The 20,250-nt window shown below is 39.5% G+C and overlaps 1 protein-coding gene across 1 annotated transcript in view; it reads left to right on the forward strand.

Moving 5' to 3' along the window:
• Positions 1–20,250, forward strand: part of LOC124777331 (tubulin glycylase 3A-like) — a 166,580-nt gene that overhangs the window by 23,936 nt on the left and 122,394 nt on the right. The window contains exon 4 of the mRNA XM_047252692.1: positions 1,336–1,548. Coding sequence (XP_047108648.1) covers positions 1,336–1,548 — 213 coding nt within the window. The remainder of the gene's footprint in view (positions 1–1,335; positions 1,549–20,250) is intronic.

Below are 20,250 nucleotides of genomic sequence, written 5' to 3' on the forward strand. Positions count from 1 at the left end.
GATTCTCAGTTCCTGAAATGGATGAACTGTCTATATACGTAATTAAGTTTGTTTGGAACTCTCATTATGAGAGGTCTACTCAAACCGGCCCAATTTTCATTTGTTGTTTTTATCATCAAATTTTTACCATACAGAAGAGGCACTAATCACCAGAGAAGCACATAGTTAAGGATGAAAACTGACTGACTAACTTCCTTCCAACAAGCAGACATGCATGTACAAAACCTGCCACTCAGTCAGCTTTGCAGAATCAAAGGATATTTAACTGTTTTGTTATTGCTAAGTACCATGTGAAGAGGTAATGCTGCCTGCCATCACCCCAAAACTAATTTGAACACTGCATTACTGTAGTAGACTGTAGTAGATACAGTCCTATTGGAGGTGGCCCATCTTTGCCTCCCTCTGAACGTAGGACTGTCATACATGGCCTATAGAGTTTAACACTTAGTTCAAAATGTGTTGATACTTGGCATTAACCACATCAACATGTCATTGTTTGTTGTCAAAGATGTGACATTAAAGTCCTAGGTCTGGCTGAGGATTGACCCTCAAATCTTTGGATGAACTGACAGACAGGACACTCATTCTTATCAGATGCAGTGAGAATACTCACAAACTAATGTAATGGTAGTTGTAGTAACAAATGTAATAAATTAATTTATGACAAGTCACTGGAGATTAAGGTTTCCATATCTGAAAACTCACTTCAGTCATAAGTGACCAGTGAAAGCTTCTTAGTATACTTTGTTCACAACCAGTGTAAATTCTCTCGTGCAGTAAACTTTCTGTTTAGTATTTTGTTGAAACTGTGTAATTTCCAGACACTACTTGGTAATAATACCATAGGTGATACATAATTTTGAAAAAAAAATGAAAATTTTGAAGTAGGATTAATATTTTTGTACCCATGATGTCTTATTTACAAATAATGGACTAAGGGCCTCAAAAGTCAAGGATTGTTATGTCTCAGTATGAAACCAGGTGATGAGAAATAATGTTCTGGTGTAAATTTAGGCTGACGCACCTCAAGCAGTCCAAGCGGCTATATGAAACAATACATATTACTTATATTTTTGTGTTAACGCAGAGGATAGCTTTACTGTCCTGAAGAAAATTTATAAAATACATCAACAATGAAAAATAATTATACCTACAGGAGCAGAACAGAATAATTATACATTTTCAGTAAATCCATTAAGTTAAAATCAAAAGAAAGAGATTAAATTCTCTGGGTTACAGAAAATATTTTGTTAAACATAATTTGATGATATGTGTAGTAATTTTCATGACATTTATATTAGATTTATCAAATAATTACATATCTCTCAAATAAAGGTTGGACTGTGCAGTTTTCTACAACAAATGCAATGGTTTTGCGAAGACGGTGTCTCAGAAACATTGTTTCCTCGATGTTACAATATATGCCAGGCAGAAGAGAAAACAGCATTTAAAAATGATTTCCGTCTCACAGCATGTGTCAACTTGCTGAAGTGGTTGGTAACAAAATATGAATCAGAACCTCAATCTGTTCAGTCTCCAGATGGGAAGGTTTGTACCAACATTTTATTGCACATATATGCTCAGATTAATTTTCAGTTCCATCTAGAAATAATAATTGTAAAGTACAATATTGTGCTGTGATGGAGAAATCTAATGTGATTAGTTTATGCAGCCAACAAAATCACAATTATTGTACTGAATACAGGTAACCTCTTTCTACTGGCACATCAACCATCTCCAGATCACATTACTGCTGTGGCCATTTCTTAAAAAAATTTTGGATGTTGAATTGCATGCGTTGTCAAAATTGAATTGATATTTGGTTTTGAAAACAGTTATAAGTCAATAATTAACACCCATTGGCCTTTTCAGTTTGTGGATCAATTTTGGATTTTATGGAGTTTTCAGAGCTTAACAAGGTGCCAAGATTAAATTCATTGCTTTGGAGAAGTTATGTTAGTAAAATTTAGTGCATTATTAAACAATGGGAAATTAAAGATGTAATAATAACAATATTATGAAAAGGACAGGCTGCTGCTCATGGTATAGTGGAAATGTTGAGTTGCAGGCAGGCACAATAAAAAGACTGCTAAGAAAGTCAGGTGTCAGCCAAAAAGCCTTCTTCTGAATTAGACAATAAATTCACGCAAATGACCACTGTCTCTGGCTGCTGATGTCAGACTCAGAATTTCTGCTACGTGATGAGTAGCAGTCTATCCTTTTCATAATATTGTCATTTTTAAATTTTCTGTTTTAACATACTGATGCTCTTGAAGAATCTTTTGGATTCTGTGGTATTTTCTATTTCATCCTAATTTCTTTCATGACTGATATACTCTCTTTTCCTTGCCTTAGTAAGTTCCCTGTCATGTCTCTGTTTTTCTTCAAAAATTAGTTTAATTGTCTTCTGTAGACTTCTGAATAAATTTTCTGTTCCCCATAGCACTCCACATTAAACCAAGAATTTTTAGTTAGCGCAGTCTGTTACCACTACACTGATAATGTCTAAGTGCAGCCGTAGTGTTGATGTATGAACATTGTCTTCAGTATACCAATGTAATAAAGACCTTGTTTCTCAGTTGGTGAGTTCAAAGCTTTCTCAAAACTGTGAATTCTAGTCAAAGTGGTCATTCGTACTTATTGATCCCTTTTGTAATTCAAGGGGTCAGCAGAAGAAAGTGCAAACCCATAAGAGTGTATTTTGAGTTATTGCATGTTATATGTTCGGTTAAATTCAAAGACAAGATCATAAATGCAACAAAACAATAATATACATAGTAGGCAGCAGTATCTAGCAGAACATTTGAAACTACTTATTACCAGCATTCATTGTAAAACAAACAGGTAGTGTGATCAGGCCAATCCTTACCAAATTGAGGGTTCCACTTTGTTCTACTGACCTCTTCTGTTGTGACAGTGCCACGACATTTAACAGTGCAGCCATGACAGTACACGCAAACGGCGATAGAGGCGCTCCGCAACTCGGCTGAGCGCGGTAGCGCCACCTAGCTACGAACGGTGCCGGCCGCATGTCACGGCATGGCAGTCGAATAAGAGATACTGAGTTGTTATCATGTAACCAGCTATTGTTTCTAAGTGAGTGTGTTTGAATATCCATGCAATTATTGGTGATTAAAGGTTATAACACTTTTTGGCGATGAGGTCGGGATATTTTCACTGCGTTGTGGATTTGTGTGTTCGTGACGGGGCAGACATGGAACAGCTTATGCAAGCGTTCATTGAACAACAAACACAGCTGACGGCTGTTATTCAGGCACAACAAACACAGCTGACGGCTGCTATTCAGGCGTTGTCGATGTTGCTTACTCATCGTCTGTCTTCCTCTTCTCCGCTTCCATTCCCTCCTTACGACGAGGCCGCTGAAGACTGGGAGGATTATGAGAAGCATAGAAGCATTTGCGGTAACACTTCTTGGCTTTCAGCGTTGTCAATGCTCCTATGTGTAAGTCGTTATTTCTATCTTGGATTTCCCCACGGATCTATCAGCTGCTATCTCAGTTAGCCCCTCTGCGGGAATCTGCCTCTCTGTCCTTCCAAGAAATGTGTGACTTATTGTCTATTACCGAAAAAACACCCATGTCATTGCCGCCCGCTTGGTGTTCTACCGGTGTCGTAAACAACCCCATCAATCTTACCGGGCTTGGGCGGCAGAACTACACGGTCTGAGTAGGAAATGTCAGTTTGTCACGGACACTCATCATGAGTCTTATGCTGATTCAATGGTTAGGGATGCTATTCTACGGCTTGCTCCTGATAAAGAAGTTCGGCAACGTGCCCTACAACTGCCAAACGTGTCGTTGTCGGAAGTTCTAAGCATCGTTCAATCCTTTGAAGTGCCTCACGCTGCTGGCGCGCAAATAGACGCATGGTGTGATGTAGGCGCTGTACAGTCAACTTTCGACACAGATAATTTGCCTGTTTCACAGGAGAACGAAGATTTGGTGGCGGTTCACTCGCGTAAACAACATCGCGTTGGGCCGCAACGCTCGCAGCGAAAACAGCAACCACAGAAGCAGGTTCGTTCCGCACTTCCTTCTTGTCCATGTTGTTTCGTACAGCATGACAGGGCCGCGTGTCCAAAACATTAGGCCACGTGTAATTCATGTAGGAAAAAAGGCCACATTGCTTCTGTGTGTCAGTCCCCTAAAGTTCCTTTCGACAAGGACGAGGCATCGTACATGGATGTTAACTGTGTGCTTTCTCAAACAAATAAGTTGTTTTTTACTGTTCATGTTCTGGATAAAGACATTCACATGCAAGTGGACACTGGCTCTGCAGTAACTCTCATTAATTCTCGCAAGTATTTGGATTTGGGCTCTCCTCCCTTGTCTCCAGTTACGCGAAATCTGAGAACTTATAATAACCAAAAAATTCCTATCATTGGCCAGTTTGATGCTTCCACTGCCTACAAGTCTGTTGTTAGGTCCCTCACGTTTTATGTGGTGGATCATGCCCGGCACTGAAAACCTGTTCAGTTATGATGCTTTCCAGTTGTTCAGGTTCTCCATTGATGATGATGTGCACCTCATATCTGAGGATATTCCATATCAACAGCTGGATGGATTGTGTTCGGAATTTTCGTCCATGTTCTCTGCTGGTCTGGGTCGTGCCAAGGATTTTGAAGCCCACATTACTCTTAAACCTACAGCTCGCCCTAAATTTTTCCGGGCACGCCCTATTCCGGTGGCATTGCGTGCACCCGTCAAGGCTGAGATAGACAGGTTAGCAGCTTCTGGGATTCTCCTTCCTGTTACCTCCAGCGAATGGGCATCACCAATCGTGGTGGTTTCTAAACCAAACAGGAGTCTGCAATTGTTTGGTGATTTTAAAGCCACTGTCAATGCTCAGAGTCTCATTGGCACTTATCCTCTTCCCTGTCCTGAGGAGTTATTTACCAAGCTCGCTGGGGGCCAGATCTTTTCCAAATTTGACTTATCAGAGGCATACCATGAGTTGCCGTTGGATGCTTCTTCCAAGGAATTTCTCGTCATCAACATTCCTTGTGGGTTGTATCAGTACCAGCGGTTACCATTTGGCGTCGCTAGCGCGCCGGCCATTTTTCAGCAGTTTTTGGAACAGCGCATGGCTTCCGTTCCTGGCTGCATAAACTATCTGGATGACATTGTTGTCATGGGGGCCTCCACTGAGGAGCACCTTCGCAATTTGCGTTCACTGTTTCGGGTTTTGCATTCGGCTGGGTTGAGGTGCAATCTGGACAAGTCCCAGTTCTTCCAACCCTCCATTGTGTATCTTGGTTTCTACTTGTCCCATGAGGGTATACGTCCTCTACGTCAGCACGTTGCGGCCATTAACGCTCTACCCTGGCCGTCTACGGTCAAAGAACTTCAGGTGTTTCTAGGCAAGATTGCTTATTATCACAAATTCATTCCATCCGCGGTGGCGGTAGCTCATCCTCTGCATCAGCTGTTACGCAAAAACGTCCCTTTCTGTTGGTCCGACAAGTGTGAGCAGGCTTTTGTCTGCCTGAAGGCTCATTTGCAGTCGGCACCTTGTCTTGCCACATTCCGTCCGGGTCAGCACTTGGTTCTGGCGACTGACGCGTCACAGTATGGCATAGGGGCTGTTCTCGCCCATTGGTATGAGGATGGGTTGGAACGACCCATCGCCTATGCTTCCAAGACCCTCAATGATGCACAATGGCATTACTCTCAAATCCAAAAGGAGGCACTCGCTATCATTTATGCTCTAAAAAAGTTCAGCGTTTTTTTGTATGGTTCTAAGTTTCACCTCATCACCAACCACAAGCCGCTGGTCTCTCTGTTCAGCCCATCGGCGTTGCTTCCGGATAAGGCAGCTCACCGCCTGCAACATTGGGCCTTATACTTGTCTCGTTTTCACTATGAGATTCACTATCACCCCACGGCCAAGCACGCCAAAGCTGACGCATTGTCGCGATTGCCGATGGGCCCCGACCCTGTTTTCGATTGTGATGAACTACTCTGTTTCCACATTGATGAGGAAGAACGTTGTGCGGTTGAGGGTTTTCCACTTACAGGTTCGCAGGTTGCGTTGGCTACTGCACGGGACCCAGTCCTGCGTCAGGTGATCAGTTTTGTTCAATAGGGTTGGCCGGACAGGACCAAGGGTCGGGCATCGGATCCCCTTCACAACTACCATGCCTTGCGCCTTCGTCCGTCTGTTCATGATGGTATTGTTCTTCTGGCTATGGATGGCGCATCTCCACGGGTCGTGGGGCCAGCCTCTCTTCGCAAAGATGTTCCCAAACTGTTGCATGAAGGCCATTGGGGTATTTCTCGAACCAAGTCCCTGGCCTGCAGGCACGTTTATTGGCCCGGTATTGATTCAGACATCACCCACATGGTTGCTGCGTGTGGTCAGTGTGCTCAACAACTGGCTGCACCTCGTACAATGCCCTCTCCGTGGCCTGATCTGGCGCAGCCATTGGAACGGGTGCACGCTGACGTTGCCCACCCCTTCCTCGGTACTTATTGGCTACTGTTGATTGATGCCTCCTCGAAGTTTCCATTTGTTGTCCTTCGCCTCCACCAGCCTGAGAAGCTAGTCCTGTCGCTGCTGCTGATCTATCATATGTGTTGATGCAGCCGACGTCGCTACCGCTTCCGAGTACGCCGGAACCGGCCCCAGTCGCGCCGCCGCCTTCTCCGGGACCCATCTCACTGGAGCACACCCCCAGGCCCACGACATCTATGGATGCTGCTCCGGAGTTTTCACCCATCATCTCGTCCAGGAGGCACGTTCCATGCACGAGCTTCCGTCCTCGACATTTTCGACCATACTCTCGTGTCTCTCCGTGGGATCTTCTCAGGTCCTCACAAGAGACCATGGATGTCCCTGCACTGTCCATGTCTCCAAGGAAGTGAGTGTTTTTTTTTTCAAGGGGGGGAAAGTGTTGTGACAGTGCCACGACATTTAACAGTGCCGCCACGACAGTACGCGCAAACGGCGATAGAGGCGCTCCGCAACTCGGCTGACCGCGGGAGCGCCACCTAGCTACAAACGGCGCCGGCCGCATGTCACGGCACGGCAGTCAAATAAGAGATACTGAGTTGTTATCATGTAATCAGCTATTGTTTCTAAGTGAGTGTGTTTGAATATCCACACAATTATTGGTGATTAAAAGTTATAACATCTTCAATTCCAAATTGGCCGTTTGCTTGATTCAAGTGCAGTGCTTTTTTCTAAGCACTTGGTAAGGATCTTACATTAGTGAATATCTTCCATATTAGAGACAAGGTAACTGATGGATGTATGCTTTTTATGTCTTACGTGCCTCTCTTCTTGTGAATTACAGCATTGTTCCAATTTTGGGAGATTGTCTCCTTTCAAAGACATTCTCTAAATGATTTAGCAAGTTTCTTCATATTACTTTCCTTCAGTCATTTAATGAAATCGTTGAATGCTTATACAATTTTCTCCTTTTTACAGTTACTGCATTATCTTCCTACTTCCAAAAGACATACTCTGCAGTTCACACCAAAGTGCTTGACAGAGGATTCATAAAACTCCTTTGAGACAATTTCTTGACTTTTCCACTCTTGAACAGCATGTGGGAAAAATTAACACATAAATCATTCTGTGTGAGCTCTAATTTCCCATATTTTATTATGATGGTCAGTTTTCCCTGTGTATGTGGGAGTCAACAAAATTGCTTTTGTCACAGTTTTCTGGCCAGTGTTGTATACTGTGGGGGCTCAATTCCCTCTCTTATTAATTTATTTGTTATAAATCTGTCGATCACTGTCAATACCATTTCTCTGAATGTGAGTCACACTTGGTCTACACTTACATAGCTAGTTTAGAAGGAATGCTGGCTGTCTCTCAGTAACCATTAAGCAAATTTTTGTATGCTTTCTTTAAACAGATATATTTAACACTTATTTTTAGTGGATTTGGATATTATGTACTACAACCAACTTATAGTTACAAATTTCTGTGTTTGTCATGATGCTCTCTATTTGCTCAGGATTGTTTGTTTCTAAGAAGTGTAGTGTGTTATTGCAACCATTTATACTTTGAGTGGGCTCTTGAACTAATTGCTCGAAATAATTTTTGGAGCAGCCATTTAGTAAAATTGTAGATGATGTTTTGTGCCTACCACCAACTATAAACATGTAATTTTGCCAACATACTGAGGATAGACTGAGGTCTCCCCAACCTATAACTTTATGAGTTGGGTATGTATTCAAAATGAGGCTGAAATTTTCCTTGAAAATGGCAACAGACATGCCACCATCAACAGAATTTAATTTATCCTTTCAGAACACTCTTACATCCTTGGTAAAAATTTTGGCTGAACTTACCTCTGACGTTAGTCAGCTTTCAGTACCTGCTTCTCTGCTTTCTATGAGCACTTGGAGCTCTGGTTCATTTCCAACATAGCTATAGCAATTTACAATTCCTAGATGTTCTCTCATCCTGTGTTTGACCTGCACCTTTGAGACTACGATATGAATGAGGATTTGCTATGCATACCTCTGTTGTCATTGTATTTTTCACGTCCCTTGTCAATTAATTTTCTTTAGTTCAGATTATTCTATCATGTTCTTATTATTATGTGCTTGAGAGTCTCACATCCTCTAAAATAATTTTGTTTTTTCATTTGAGATTTTCTTTTCTTTTGTCTTCTTCATACCCACAACACCTTAATATTTGTCTGTGTCATTACAGGTGAAGGTAAAGCTGTCCAGAAGCCAAAGATTGGTTTCAGGACCACATAGTTTTACTGGGCGTTATCTTGCCTTCCTCCATCATTACACAGCAGTTATAGGGGTACCTACAGTTTAACATGAACTCCAAACCACAATGCTACTCAACATTTTTCACTTACAAAAGTCATTACCTGAGGTGAATGAAGTGATAATTCACAGAAAAATCTTTGGATTAATTGGGGAATCAGCTATAGTACTTTGGATTTATGCTTTTTGTTTCTTTAATGTTCACTGTTAATTTATTGCATAATGCCCATGTGTACACATCCTTGAGGGCTTTCTCAACTAGGTGTCGTCTGAAGTGTGGACTATCCCTACCTTTGCACTGTATTTTCTAAAGAGGAATGAAACCAATCATTAGCTATTTCTCTTATACGTAACACTTCTAATTTGTTTAGTAGTATTTTGTGGTCAATGATGTCAAAAGATTTGGACAGGACTAGATCTGTGTTTGTAACACAGTCATCCCTATTGAGAGCTTCGAACACCAATTTTGTGAATTCTGTTATGCAAGATATTGTACTTCTGCTACTTCAGAAGCCAAATGGTGCTTCACTAAGAAGTTTGTGTCTGTTTAGTTAAGTCATTACTCTGTCTTTTATGATTGATTGCATTATTTTTACAATGATGTGAGCAGAGAAACTGGCCTATAATTAGGGTGAACAGATGCAGACATATAAAAAAAGAAGACAAACACCTTCAAAAAGGAGGACAAAGTTAGAAGAAAGAGGACACATGGAAATATACAGTCAAATTTAATAAATGAATTAATTAGTAGACATAACACACATTCCTCAACTTTTATTGGTACTTCTCTGAAGATCCAGTTTTCTGTAGAAGTGTAGGCTTGCCTAGTGGATATCTGTAAAAAGATACACAGGAAAATTCTTTTGAATCATACTGGACCATCAACATACCTTAAACAGATTCAAGATTCACCCTATCCCTGTCATCAGTCTACTGTGTTGTAAATGAGATAAAATACTCTTTCTGCATTTGCATTGTGCCCTGTTATACTGAAAAATTATTCAGCAAATTTTAACAATTATGAATGACAATCAACTGCCTTACTTTCACAAAAATACTTGGCCCATTTTTTAATACAAGACAACTTACTAGATTCAGGATAATTACTGTTCCATTTCAGAAACTGCCAAAAATTACAGAATTGGTCGAAACATTTTACGTCATCAACTTCAGAAGCTTTACATCTGTGTTGCAAATCCAAAAGGCTTTTTCATGCATTTGAAACAGGAAAAGTCATCAAACATTCAGAGCCACCATTTTAAATATTCATGGTACAACTGATACTGCTACATAGCTTCCTCCATAAAAAGTTAAACTTCTTTCTCAAAGCCTTCTTCTGTTGTGATTTCTACCATCTGTTTAACCTTCAGGCAAATGAATTTTTCATTTAATCAGTCCTGAAGAACCTCACAAACAGAATCTAAAATTTTAGTCACTTCAAGCATAGAAGTGTCCTTCTTTTCTAGTTGCAGAATATTTGAATTGAAGACAGATGTCAGTGAATGCAAATGCCAGAAGTAGGCTTCACTTAACCTATTCTCAAACAACTGAAACAAAACATTTAGTGTCTTTAGCTGCTTTCAGACAGAAAGTAAGATTTTGAGCAGGATACATTTCCAGTACCCTTTCAGTGGCTTGTGAAAAAGACAACCACCTAGTTTTCATGTGAGACAGAACTGATTTTTAAATTACCTCATCAAATTCACACAGTGTAACTGTTCCATTCTAACAGAGTAAATTGGATATCCTACAGTGATTAAAATCTCATTGTTCAAAGATATCTTTAATCTGCTGTAAATATTCTTCCCTTCCTTGCCATTTATACCCTCACTTATTACCAATATCCAAATGTTGTAGTGTTTCTGTAATATACTGTGTGACAGTCCAGATATTTCATTTGAAGTAGATTGTAGCTCAGTTACTTTTGTTTTTAAATCACATTGTTTGTAGTCAAAATATTGAATAATAGGGGGAACATTTTTATATTGCCATGGTTACTTCCATAAATTGAGACACCAAAACAAGATATGCCGCTCAAAGCTTCCATGGTTACATTCAAGGCACAAGTGGTAATTACATTGTTCATAGTGCTTTGAGCTTTTGTTGTGGCTAGGGAGATCTTTTTAGCAACATCTGAATAAAATAAATAGCTTCATTTAATTTTGTCGTGCAATCCATTGACCTATAGCTAGAATGATGCCTAATGTTATGGAATGCTAGTGCTCCTTCTCCAACAAGAATTTGGTGACTTAAAGCAGAAGTAGAGTGCTGTTGCTGAAATAATGTGTCTATCCTAGACACTGCACTACAAGCTTTAAGATTTTCCTTGTGCTTCTGAATGGTAATATGATGTTCGAGATCTTGGCCACCCAGTGAAAGAAATTTAAAATAGTTCAGTGACACAGTGACAAGCATTTTATTTTATAGTATTTAAATAAATTAAATGATGTTTATGTATGCTATGCAGAACTGGAGAATTTTATTGCCAATTTTTCTCATTCAGTTTTCTGAACATAAATAAATTGAATGGCTAAGAAGCCATGAATAAAACCATAACAATAAAATAATGTTTCACTATTTCGTAGTTTTATTGGCCACTGATACATAAGTTCCAGCTCCACATATTTTACATTCTGCTTCTAATTCAGTTCTCCACTTCTTGAAGGCAGGGTGTTTGTAAGAAAGAACATCTGAGAATGTACACGTGCGTTCAGGCACTGTCAGATATTTTATAAAACCCATTCTTTTACAGTAAACAGCAAATCACTTGCACCTGAGTACTGAGTACATGACATAAAACCTATAATTCCAAGCCAAGCCAATGTGAATCTGGCACTGCAAATATGGAATGGAAATTTTAAATAATTGATATATTCACTTGTTTATGAATGGATCCATGATCAGTAGTGAAAAATCAATAAAATCAATAGTCCTACTGCCATCTGTGGATAAGGTATTTTAGGAAAAGAGCAACAGAATGGGAATCATTGCAAATATAATTTTATTACAGCCCCCTTTGCAAAAAAGGAGGGCAATGTAAAAATCTGCCCCAACCCTGGACAAAGAGATAAACAGGAGGACACATCAGGATTTATCTGGATGTCTGGTCACCCTACCCATAATGCAGGCTTTCACAGGTGGTATCTGCATTACTGGCACTTTTTCTTATGTGGGTTCAAGGCTGTAGTCCAGAGAATATTTCTCTGCCTAAACAGGAGGACACATCAGGATTTATCTGGATGTCTGGTCACCCTACCCATAATGCAGGCTTTCACAGGTGGTATCTGCATTACTGGCACTTTTTCTTATGTGGGTTCAAGGCTGTAGTCCAGAGAATATTTCTCTGCCTAACATTTTGTCTCTCAGTGCTGGAGGCATCATCAGAGGCTATAAAGTCTCAGGGAGCAATCTCAGACTTAAGCAAGTTCAGCAAGCTGAACTGTTTATATGCATCCACACACACAATGGTTGTTTTGTGAAGTCATCAGACCACTGCCCAAGATCATGGAGTCACATTGACATGTGTTATGGAGCTCTTAGTGGAGAAGAGTTGCTGTTTTTTGCTTTATGTAGCATTAAAACCCACAGCTTGTCTATTTTAAATCCTTCTTTTTTCTGTTAAGCATGGTAATTATTCAATCTTGTTAAAACCATAGTATCAGGAAAATTAATTTGGTTGTTCTTTGCCCCCAGTGCATGATCTGTTACTGTGGCCTGTGCTAAAACTATAATAATTATGGCCCCATAACTAGAAGTGTCAGTGGCATATGTTGTCGTGAGTTCTGCATTGCCAAAATACCTATTTCTGGTGCATAAAGACTTCAGACTGAAGAGTTTGGTGTCAGACTCAGTGTGATTAATATTAAGGTTAGCCAAGTTAGATGTTTGTTTTTCTTATATTCTCTGCTTTTCTACAATTACTGGACAGTTGTGTTTGTGATGGTCTGTGGAAGCACAGGTTTTCCATGTTTGAGGCTGGCCTTTGTATGTAACTTATCCTTCAAAACTGTGTATGGGTGTCATATGATGAGGTATTTTCTTCAAGTCTATTCATACATTTTCCAGTCCAGTGTCTTCATTTAAATGTCTGTTATTTTGTTCCCTCCCACATTTTGTTTGTAATGCAGTACCTAAAGGCACTAATGTTTGTTGAAAATGCATATGTGGTACTTAAAAGGAACATTGAGCATACTTACCATTCACAAACCAAGACAAGAGTGGCTAATTGTAATGTTTCTGAATTCACTATTTGAGTGCAAGAAGTTGGCTGATTCATTTGTGGCCATCATTCTCTGTAACCATGTCTGATCATCAGCCAGTTTGAAATACAGTGATCTGTAAGTCATACATTGATAGCCTGTTAGATCCAATTTCTTCAAGTGTAATTTTTCAAACAGCCATTGGGCCATGTTACTTACTTTAGGTCACCCATTTGTGTATGGAAAATCAAACCAGACTGAGCATTTTCAAATACCTACCTCCATAGCTTTTAGCGATGGTTTATACTCAAAAAAATTCTGTAGCCAGTTGGTGCCTGGCCACACTGGCTGGAAGTGCATTGTCAAATACGAGTACTTTCACATGCATTAGGTGTTGCGATGGAGCTAACCACTGACCTTCAGAACAACACCTATATCAGTGTAATCTCTGTTTCTAGGATTTTTGTATTCTTAAATAAAATCTTATATTTCTCAAATACTTCTAGAAGAATGTGTTATGGACTAACATGTTGTCATTATCAGTGAATCCTTCATTGTATAAACTCTGGGTTTTTTTAATTAATTAATTTATTTTTTAATTTTTTTTATCGTAGTCAAAATTTCTCACTGATGAATTATTCTTTAGTTTTTGCCATAATTTTGTGGTAAAATTCCCCATTATCATTTTGCACTGGGATTGGCTGTTATTTAACAATTTCTATAATTTTTTTTATCATTTCAAGATAGCACCAATCAGGCTAGTAGGTGTAAGTTGCTGCAATGTAACTGATGAAAATGAAGTAAAAAGTTGTAATAACTGCAAGTTGTGTCACAGAAAAGTCATAAAGGGTTCCAATACCAATGTTGTAAATAATGGTTACACAAAAACTGTTGCAAAGTTAACACAAAATTGGTAACTGTGGGCTAACCATGGTCATACGATGCTTGTGTAACAGAAACAAGTGAAAAAAAGTATTTAAACATTATCAGAGACAAAGGTTCAATAATTCAAGTGTTGCAAAATGGATACTGAAATGTTACTAATGAAATGTGCTGCTCTAGAACACAGGTCCAAAATTCTGGGGACCAGCAGTGGATGATAATAAGTGTTTCAAAACATTTAGCTCACATCTAAGCAAAGAAGGGAAATTAAGAAAAAAATGAACAATAGTAGATCCTAAACAAGCTCTTCACACATTCAAAATATAATCACTAAAAAGTTTGTGTCTGAGAATGTAGAAGACAGTACTGCTGTGTTAAAAATCAGATGTAAAAGTGGACTTCCAAAAACAAACACAAAATCTACAAAGAACAGTTCTGCAGCCACACAAAAAATAAAACACCATGGGAGTAAAGTCAAAATATTTGAAGACAGGCATGCACTGATGAGATTTGACTTGATGGACTGATGTATAATGAAATTCGACAAATGTATCAAAAATTATAGCACTTCTGTGTGAAGTTTAAAAACTTATGACATCTTGACATAAATAGTTAGGGAAAAACTAGTTCTACAATGCATGGATTACACTTAAACTGATCTGGTAGGAAGAGGCTCACATCAGATATTAAAGAAGCAGCTAACAAGTAACACATGAAAGTAGCTGTAAAAGCAGACAATCTATCGCCCTAAATTCATACAAGCAGGAAAACTAGTGAAAGGGGCCAATTACATTCATTTTGTCCCAACATTAACAATCCAGAATACATATTTAGTACGCAGCTAGAAGTTCTTATACCTTTATCACTGACTCTTTGGATGGAGAGGTGGCTGTGATTCGGGACAGCAGGCGGCAGAGGGTTGAGACGGGATAGCAAGCCACTGAAGGTCCTGTGTGATTTGGCTGATGAAATTAACACTTCATTTTACTGGTTCATTCATGCTACATCAGTGCAGACTAGCAACCCTGCCCCCACTCTGCATTGGGAGATCCAGTTGACTGGCAAGGTAAGAACCAACTTCTAGCCAGCTGACTGCAACATATGTACCCATCTACATTGATGTCTGTGCTAAGTCCGTGGCATGTGACCCCACTGCATGAGTTGTATCACACCTTGCATTAGCATCACGCCAAGATATTCAGGAATCTTGCTATGGTAGCCAGATCTGCGATGAATGACTGAATCGCAGCAGCCATGGGCATGCAGCCTGTGGAGCACACACTGCAGTGGTGAAAGACGGCTACTTTGCATGCAGTATGACCCGCTGCTACCTGAGTAGGAGTCTGACTTGCCAATAGAATGAGCCTGTGATGGCCCACTGTGCCATTGGCACTTGTAGGTCTGGAAGGTGGACTTCATGCAGGAGACTTGTATTGCTGTAGGCCCCAGAATTCTTGACTGCTGCTGGTGGCCCCATGTGATCTTCTCATCTGCTGTAGCCCCCTAACCCCCATGTCCTGGTAGAACTGCTGGCCTGCAAATGAATCTGCTACCAAAATGACAGCTATTTATACAAGATAGCATTGCACCTGTAATGCCAATGTCACATTCTCAGAAACACTACAGGAACCCATTGGTAAGAAATTCTCTTGCCTGTACTGCAAGAACCATGCATTACCACTACGCTGGCATGTTTCACCAAGAGAGCCTTGCTTATCTTGCAGTAATTCAACAGCTCTGCTGCTATACCAGGAAGACAGCACCCTGTGCTCATCATCTACCAGCAGCTGCTGCAATACTTCACAACATATTCTAACACATTTGCCAATAAAGTGGCAGCAGCACAACACTGCCCCTCTCCACAGAAACACTCAGTTCCCCATGTCTCACTTAAGACCAATCTGCAACAGCGTATCACATTTGCAGAGTGTCTGGCAGCTTAACCCACAAGGTTCAAAGACTGCATTTAACCTACAAATCACACTTACTAAACTTCCTGTTACTCTATTAAGTTGCTGATTCTTGCCCAACTGAATATTCCATTAGTTTCTCTGGGAAACCCATTGCATCATGCCTATATGTTTTACATCAAGGACAGCAGTGCTGTTGTTGTCTTTCCTGGCTGCACACTTCTCCCATCACCATGTCACGCTGTATGAGCGTGAGGAGGAGAAAGGGGGGGAAACTGCAAGAGTGCAGCATTTAAACAGCAACGCAGTTGCATTACATATGACTTGATTTGACATTTCTCAGCAACATAAATCACAAAAAAACACATTTTCAGCGTTATTTAATTATTTGTGGTTCACTGAAGACATAATATAATTTTTATGTAATGAAAACTATCAGCATATTGACAGGCTTAGATCATTTTACATCTTTTCACACTCTGGTTGCCATGTAATCGTGACTTACTTAGTTTTACAATCTAAAAAAGTCTTTCATACACATATGTTGATCAGAGTATTTTATTGTGTTTGCAATTTCATTATGGAGGCATGGAAACTCTTCCCAAGGAAAACAATGTAGCCCTCATGGACAGTTTCAACGTAAAAGAATATGTCTTTTAAGTGGGAATAACATTGGCATCAATCAGTTCCACCTGCACATGCATAAGGGCATTTTCAAGTGAAACAATAAATGGTCTTGAAAACATATGTAAGATTGGCAGTGTCCCCAAACCTTTATAAAACTAGCCTTGTAATACTTCGTGTCTTCTTTATCACCATTCAGTTCAGGGAAACGGACAGTGTGTTTTGTCAGAATTTTCTTTTTAAATGTGTCCCATAAATCACAAATATGTGCTTACTGATGTACAGAGTAATGAATCATGCTTGTTGGTCATTGTAATTTTTTGCTCTTTCACTGTCAACTAAATTTTTAATTTCCTTCTGCATGGTGTTGTAATGTCATTCTATAGCAAATCTGTGATACTCATTGGATATGCAATTGTATATCATGTAATAGATATTGGAAGTTCTTATTTTATTAGCATGGACCTTTGAATTGTATGCCAACATGTCAAATCAGAGATATGTGTCTCAGCCATTATGGTGTGCATTCACATGGTAGCTTAACATCCTTCTAAACATACAATGCACCCACTCCATCCTACCGTTTGGCTGTGGGTGGAATGGACTAGTTTTCAGTTTCTTCCCATGTAACAAGTAACATAATTCCTTCATCAAGTCTGACATAAAATTTGTCCCTTTGTCTGGAATCATCATTTTCAGCCCACTCCACACAGTTTCACACATACCAATCCACATCTCCCTTTTGTCCCTTCCACCAATATCTCTCAGCCACTCTTCAGCTTGCTCCTCTGCACCATCCAGAACCAGATAATGTATGACCATGTGCCTCTTCCCAGGACATCCTCCTTCAGCTTAGCTGGCATCACTACCCACCTCCACAATTTAGTTATCTTACACAATAGACCATCATACATACTGAACTGGGATTACATTTTGTATAGCTTGCAGTCCCTGTCAGCATTCCACACTGCTGGCCATTCAACAAGACCTGGACCCCTTCTCTTCTGTCATTTCCATTCATCTTTAAAGGCTTGTAATGATAGCTTGCTAGTCTGCCTCTTTTTGTGCAAACAGCCAGTGGACCTGTGAATTTCATTTATACCAAGAACAATAGTGAAGAGTAAACCATGATTCTGCCGCACTGTAGAAATTCACGCAAACCAAAAAATGCTGCCCTGCAATGTTAAATGAAATTTTGCACTGTATTAAGTACATCTAAGAAGCACCGAGCAAATCTGAGGCAGTTCAAGCCTTGGTCCACACATTGTACACGTGTCCAGTTTGGCACACAGCAGTTGACTCTGTTTTATATCCTGCCAGGCATGTGCCTTTGGCATTTCTCTTTACAAATGTTGATGGCTATTTCCATGGAAGTATATCCTTCTACATACTAGGGAATTCATTTTTCATCAACATTCACACTACAGAATTCAACATTTACTCTTGGTCCTGCTCTTGGGATCCAGTCTACCAGACTGTGTACCACTGGTAGATCAAGTTGATGGACAGTTCTCTGTCTCAGATGGATGAAGGCTATGCACAGCAGAGTCAGATTCACAACAGAACTAGGTATTGTGATGCACAAGGTTACATTCACTCATCGTTCCCCTTTCCTGAATTGCTTAACATGCTGCATCAACTGTTTGCTGAAATCCATTCTTCTTGTGTAGCTAGTGATTGGTTCAGGAATTGATCAGGTCTGGTTTCAGTGTATTATTAAAGAAGGTCAGATTATGCATCAGGACTGACTCTAGTGGTTTGTCTGGCCTGTACAACTGCAGCTGTCTCATGTTCAACTGTATAATTCCCATAAACATGGCTTCTAGATGGAAGATTGGCCCTGTTATGTCACCTGCTGTCCTGTTCAATCCTCTGATGTCACTGGCATATGTTGTTCTTTCCCCATTGTCTATCCAACCCCTCGTCCATCAACATAGTGAATGCTACATCACTTCCACTGCTTGCTATATCTGTTCCCATAATATTTCATAAGCTGTATGCAACTTCCCACATTTCCCAGCAGAAACTTCCCCAGCCATCTCCCCAACAGATCCATTCACATTCTCATGTCCACTCCTCCACCTATTCTTCCTTGTGTCCTCCTCAGGTTCCATTCTTAACACTCCTGGGATCAACTTTGGAGTGTCTTGGAACGGTCAGAGGTATCAAAATTCACTGTTGTTGACCTCACTGGCAACTGTTGCCCATTGTTCACTGGTGATGTGGTTTCTACCAATTGGTATGGTCCTTGACACCTCATAACAATTTCTTAGCCTTACCCTTCGATGTGTGAGGGCTCAATAATATTACCCACTGCCCTACCCTGTAACATGGTAAGCTCCCTCTGTGTTTCACAGCTTCCTCCTGTCCTTCAAGTGCCTTTGTGTATACCTTCAGCATCCAATTCCATATTCCTCACATCATTCTTGTTAAATCATAGACAGACTCTCCGTCCTTGCTCCTTCTTACCTTAATTATAACAGATGGTGATGGCATTTCCTGCCATATACTACCTCATATGGAGAAATCCTTTTTTTATCATGGACCATTGAATTGTATGCCAACACAACAAATTAGAGATATGTGTTTGAGTCATTATTTATATAGTAGCTACCCTTTGACAGCTGTGGACTGGTTAACTCGTCATGCTCCACTGCTCCTGGATGTTGAGAACATTTTTAATTGTGGTCTCTGGGTGTTCCCTAAACCCTGTTGAACTGTTTATGCATCCAATCCTACTGACTGTTTGACTGCTACAGTTGAGTAATGTCCATAAATGAATGAATAAAAAATTTTCAAGTATTTATCACAAAACATATTTGCTTCTTTGACATAGCAATTATGAGCTAAAATCGACCATACACATAGTTTATGTAATGTGTTTTTACCTCTGCAAACTCTTTAAAATTTCTTGGAATGCCTTACTGAATTTGATGCAGCACAGTAACTATGGTGAATAACAAAAAGAAATTCAGTTCTTTATTGAGTAAAGGTATTAGACTTTTAAGATGTGCAAATTTTTTCACCAAGTAGTTTTCTTAAAACTGGATGATAAGTATTTCATAACAGCCAGAACACCATCTCTCAGCATAGATAGCAACATTTGCAAGCAGTACTGCGACAACAAAGCCTCACACACCAGGAGAGATCCACATTGATGCGATCAACTTTTTGAAACAGTCTATACAGTGATGTATGTTAGAGTCCCAGATATCACACCCAGCAACCATCCACCATAGTAGGTCCTCATTTGCTAGTAACTGGCAGGGAAAAATTAAACAATAAAAATAAATAAATAAATAATTTTCGAATTTTGCATGATTCTCTACAGGTTTTCTGTAGCACAATGGTTAAGGTTCCGTCATCATACACAAAAAATTGTGTGTCCAGATCTCATCTGGTGCTTTTAAGTTTTTTATTTTTAAATTTTATTGATGATTTTTTATTTATGTTCCTTTGTCATGTTGTTTTAATAACCATATTAATGATTTTAAAGTGCTCTCTTCTTTTCCTCTCATTTTTCACTTGGAATCTTTGTGCATGTGTATTTAATTTTTCTTATTTATCGATCACAATATTTAAACAGTGAAAAATGTCAATCTATTCATTAAAAAACAAAAGACAAAATATTCTATTTATATTGCTTCTTCAGTGGTATCAAAAAGGTATTTTTTGTTCCAAGATATACATTTTTTTTGGACACTAATTCTCATACAAACATCGTAACATACAACCTTATTGCACTATGAACAAAATAAGGCAGATGAAGATTTAAACAAAATATGGGATTACCAGTAAAATAAAATTGAAGCAAAAACGGAAATAGAAATAATGGAAGCAGTAACATAGATGAGAATGTAGAATTATCAAATGGAA

The sequence above is a fragment of the Schistocerca piceifrons genome, chromosome 2, assembly GCF_021461385.2.
Source record: "Schistocerca piceifrons isolate TAMUIC-IGC-003096 chromosome 2, iqSchPice1.1, whole genome shotgun sequence".
Classification (NCBI taxonomy): Eukaryota; Metazoa; Arthropoda; class Insecta; order Orthoptera; family Acrididae; genus Schistocerca; species Schistocerca piceifrons.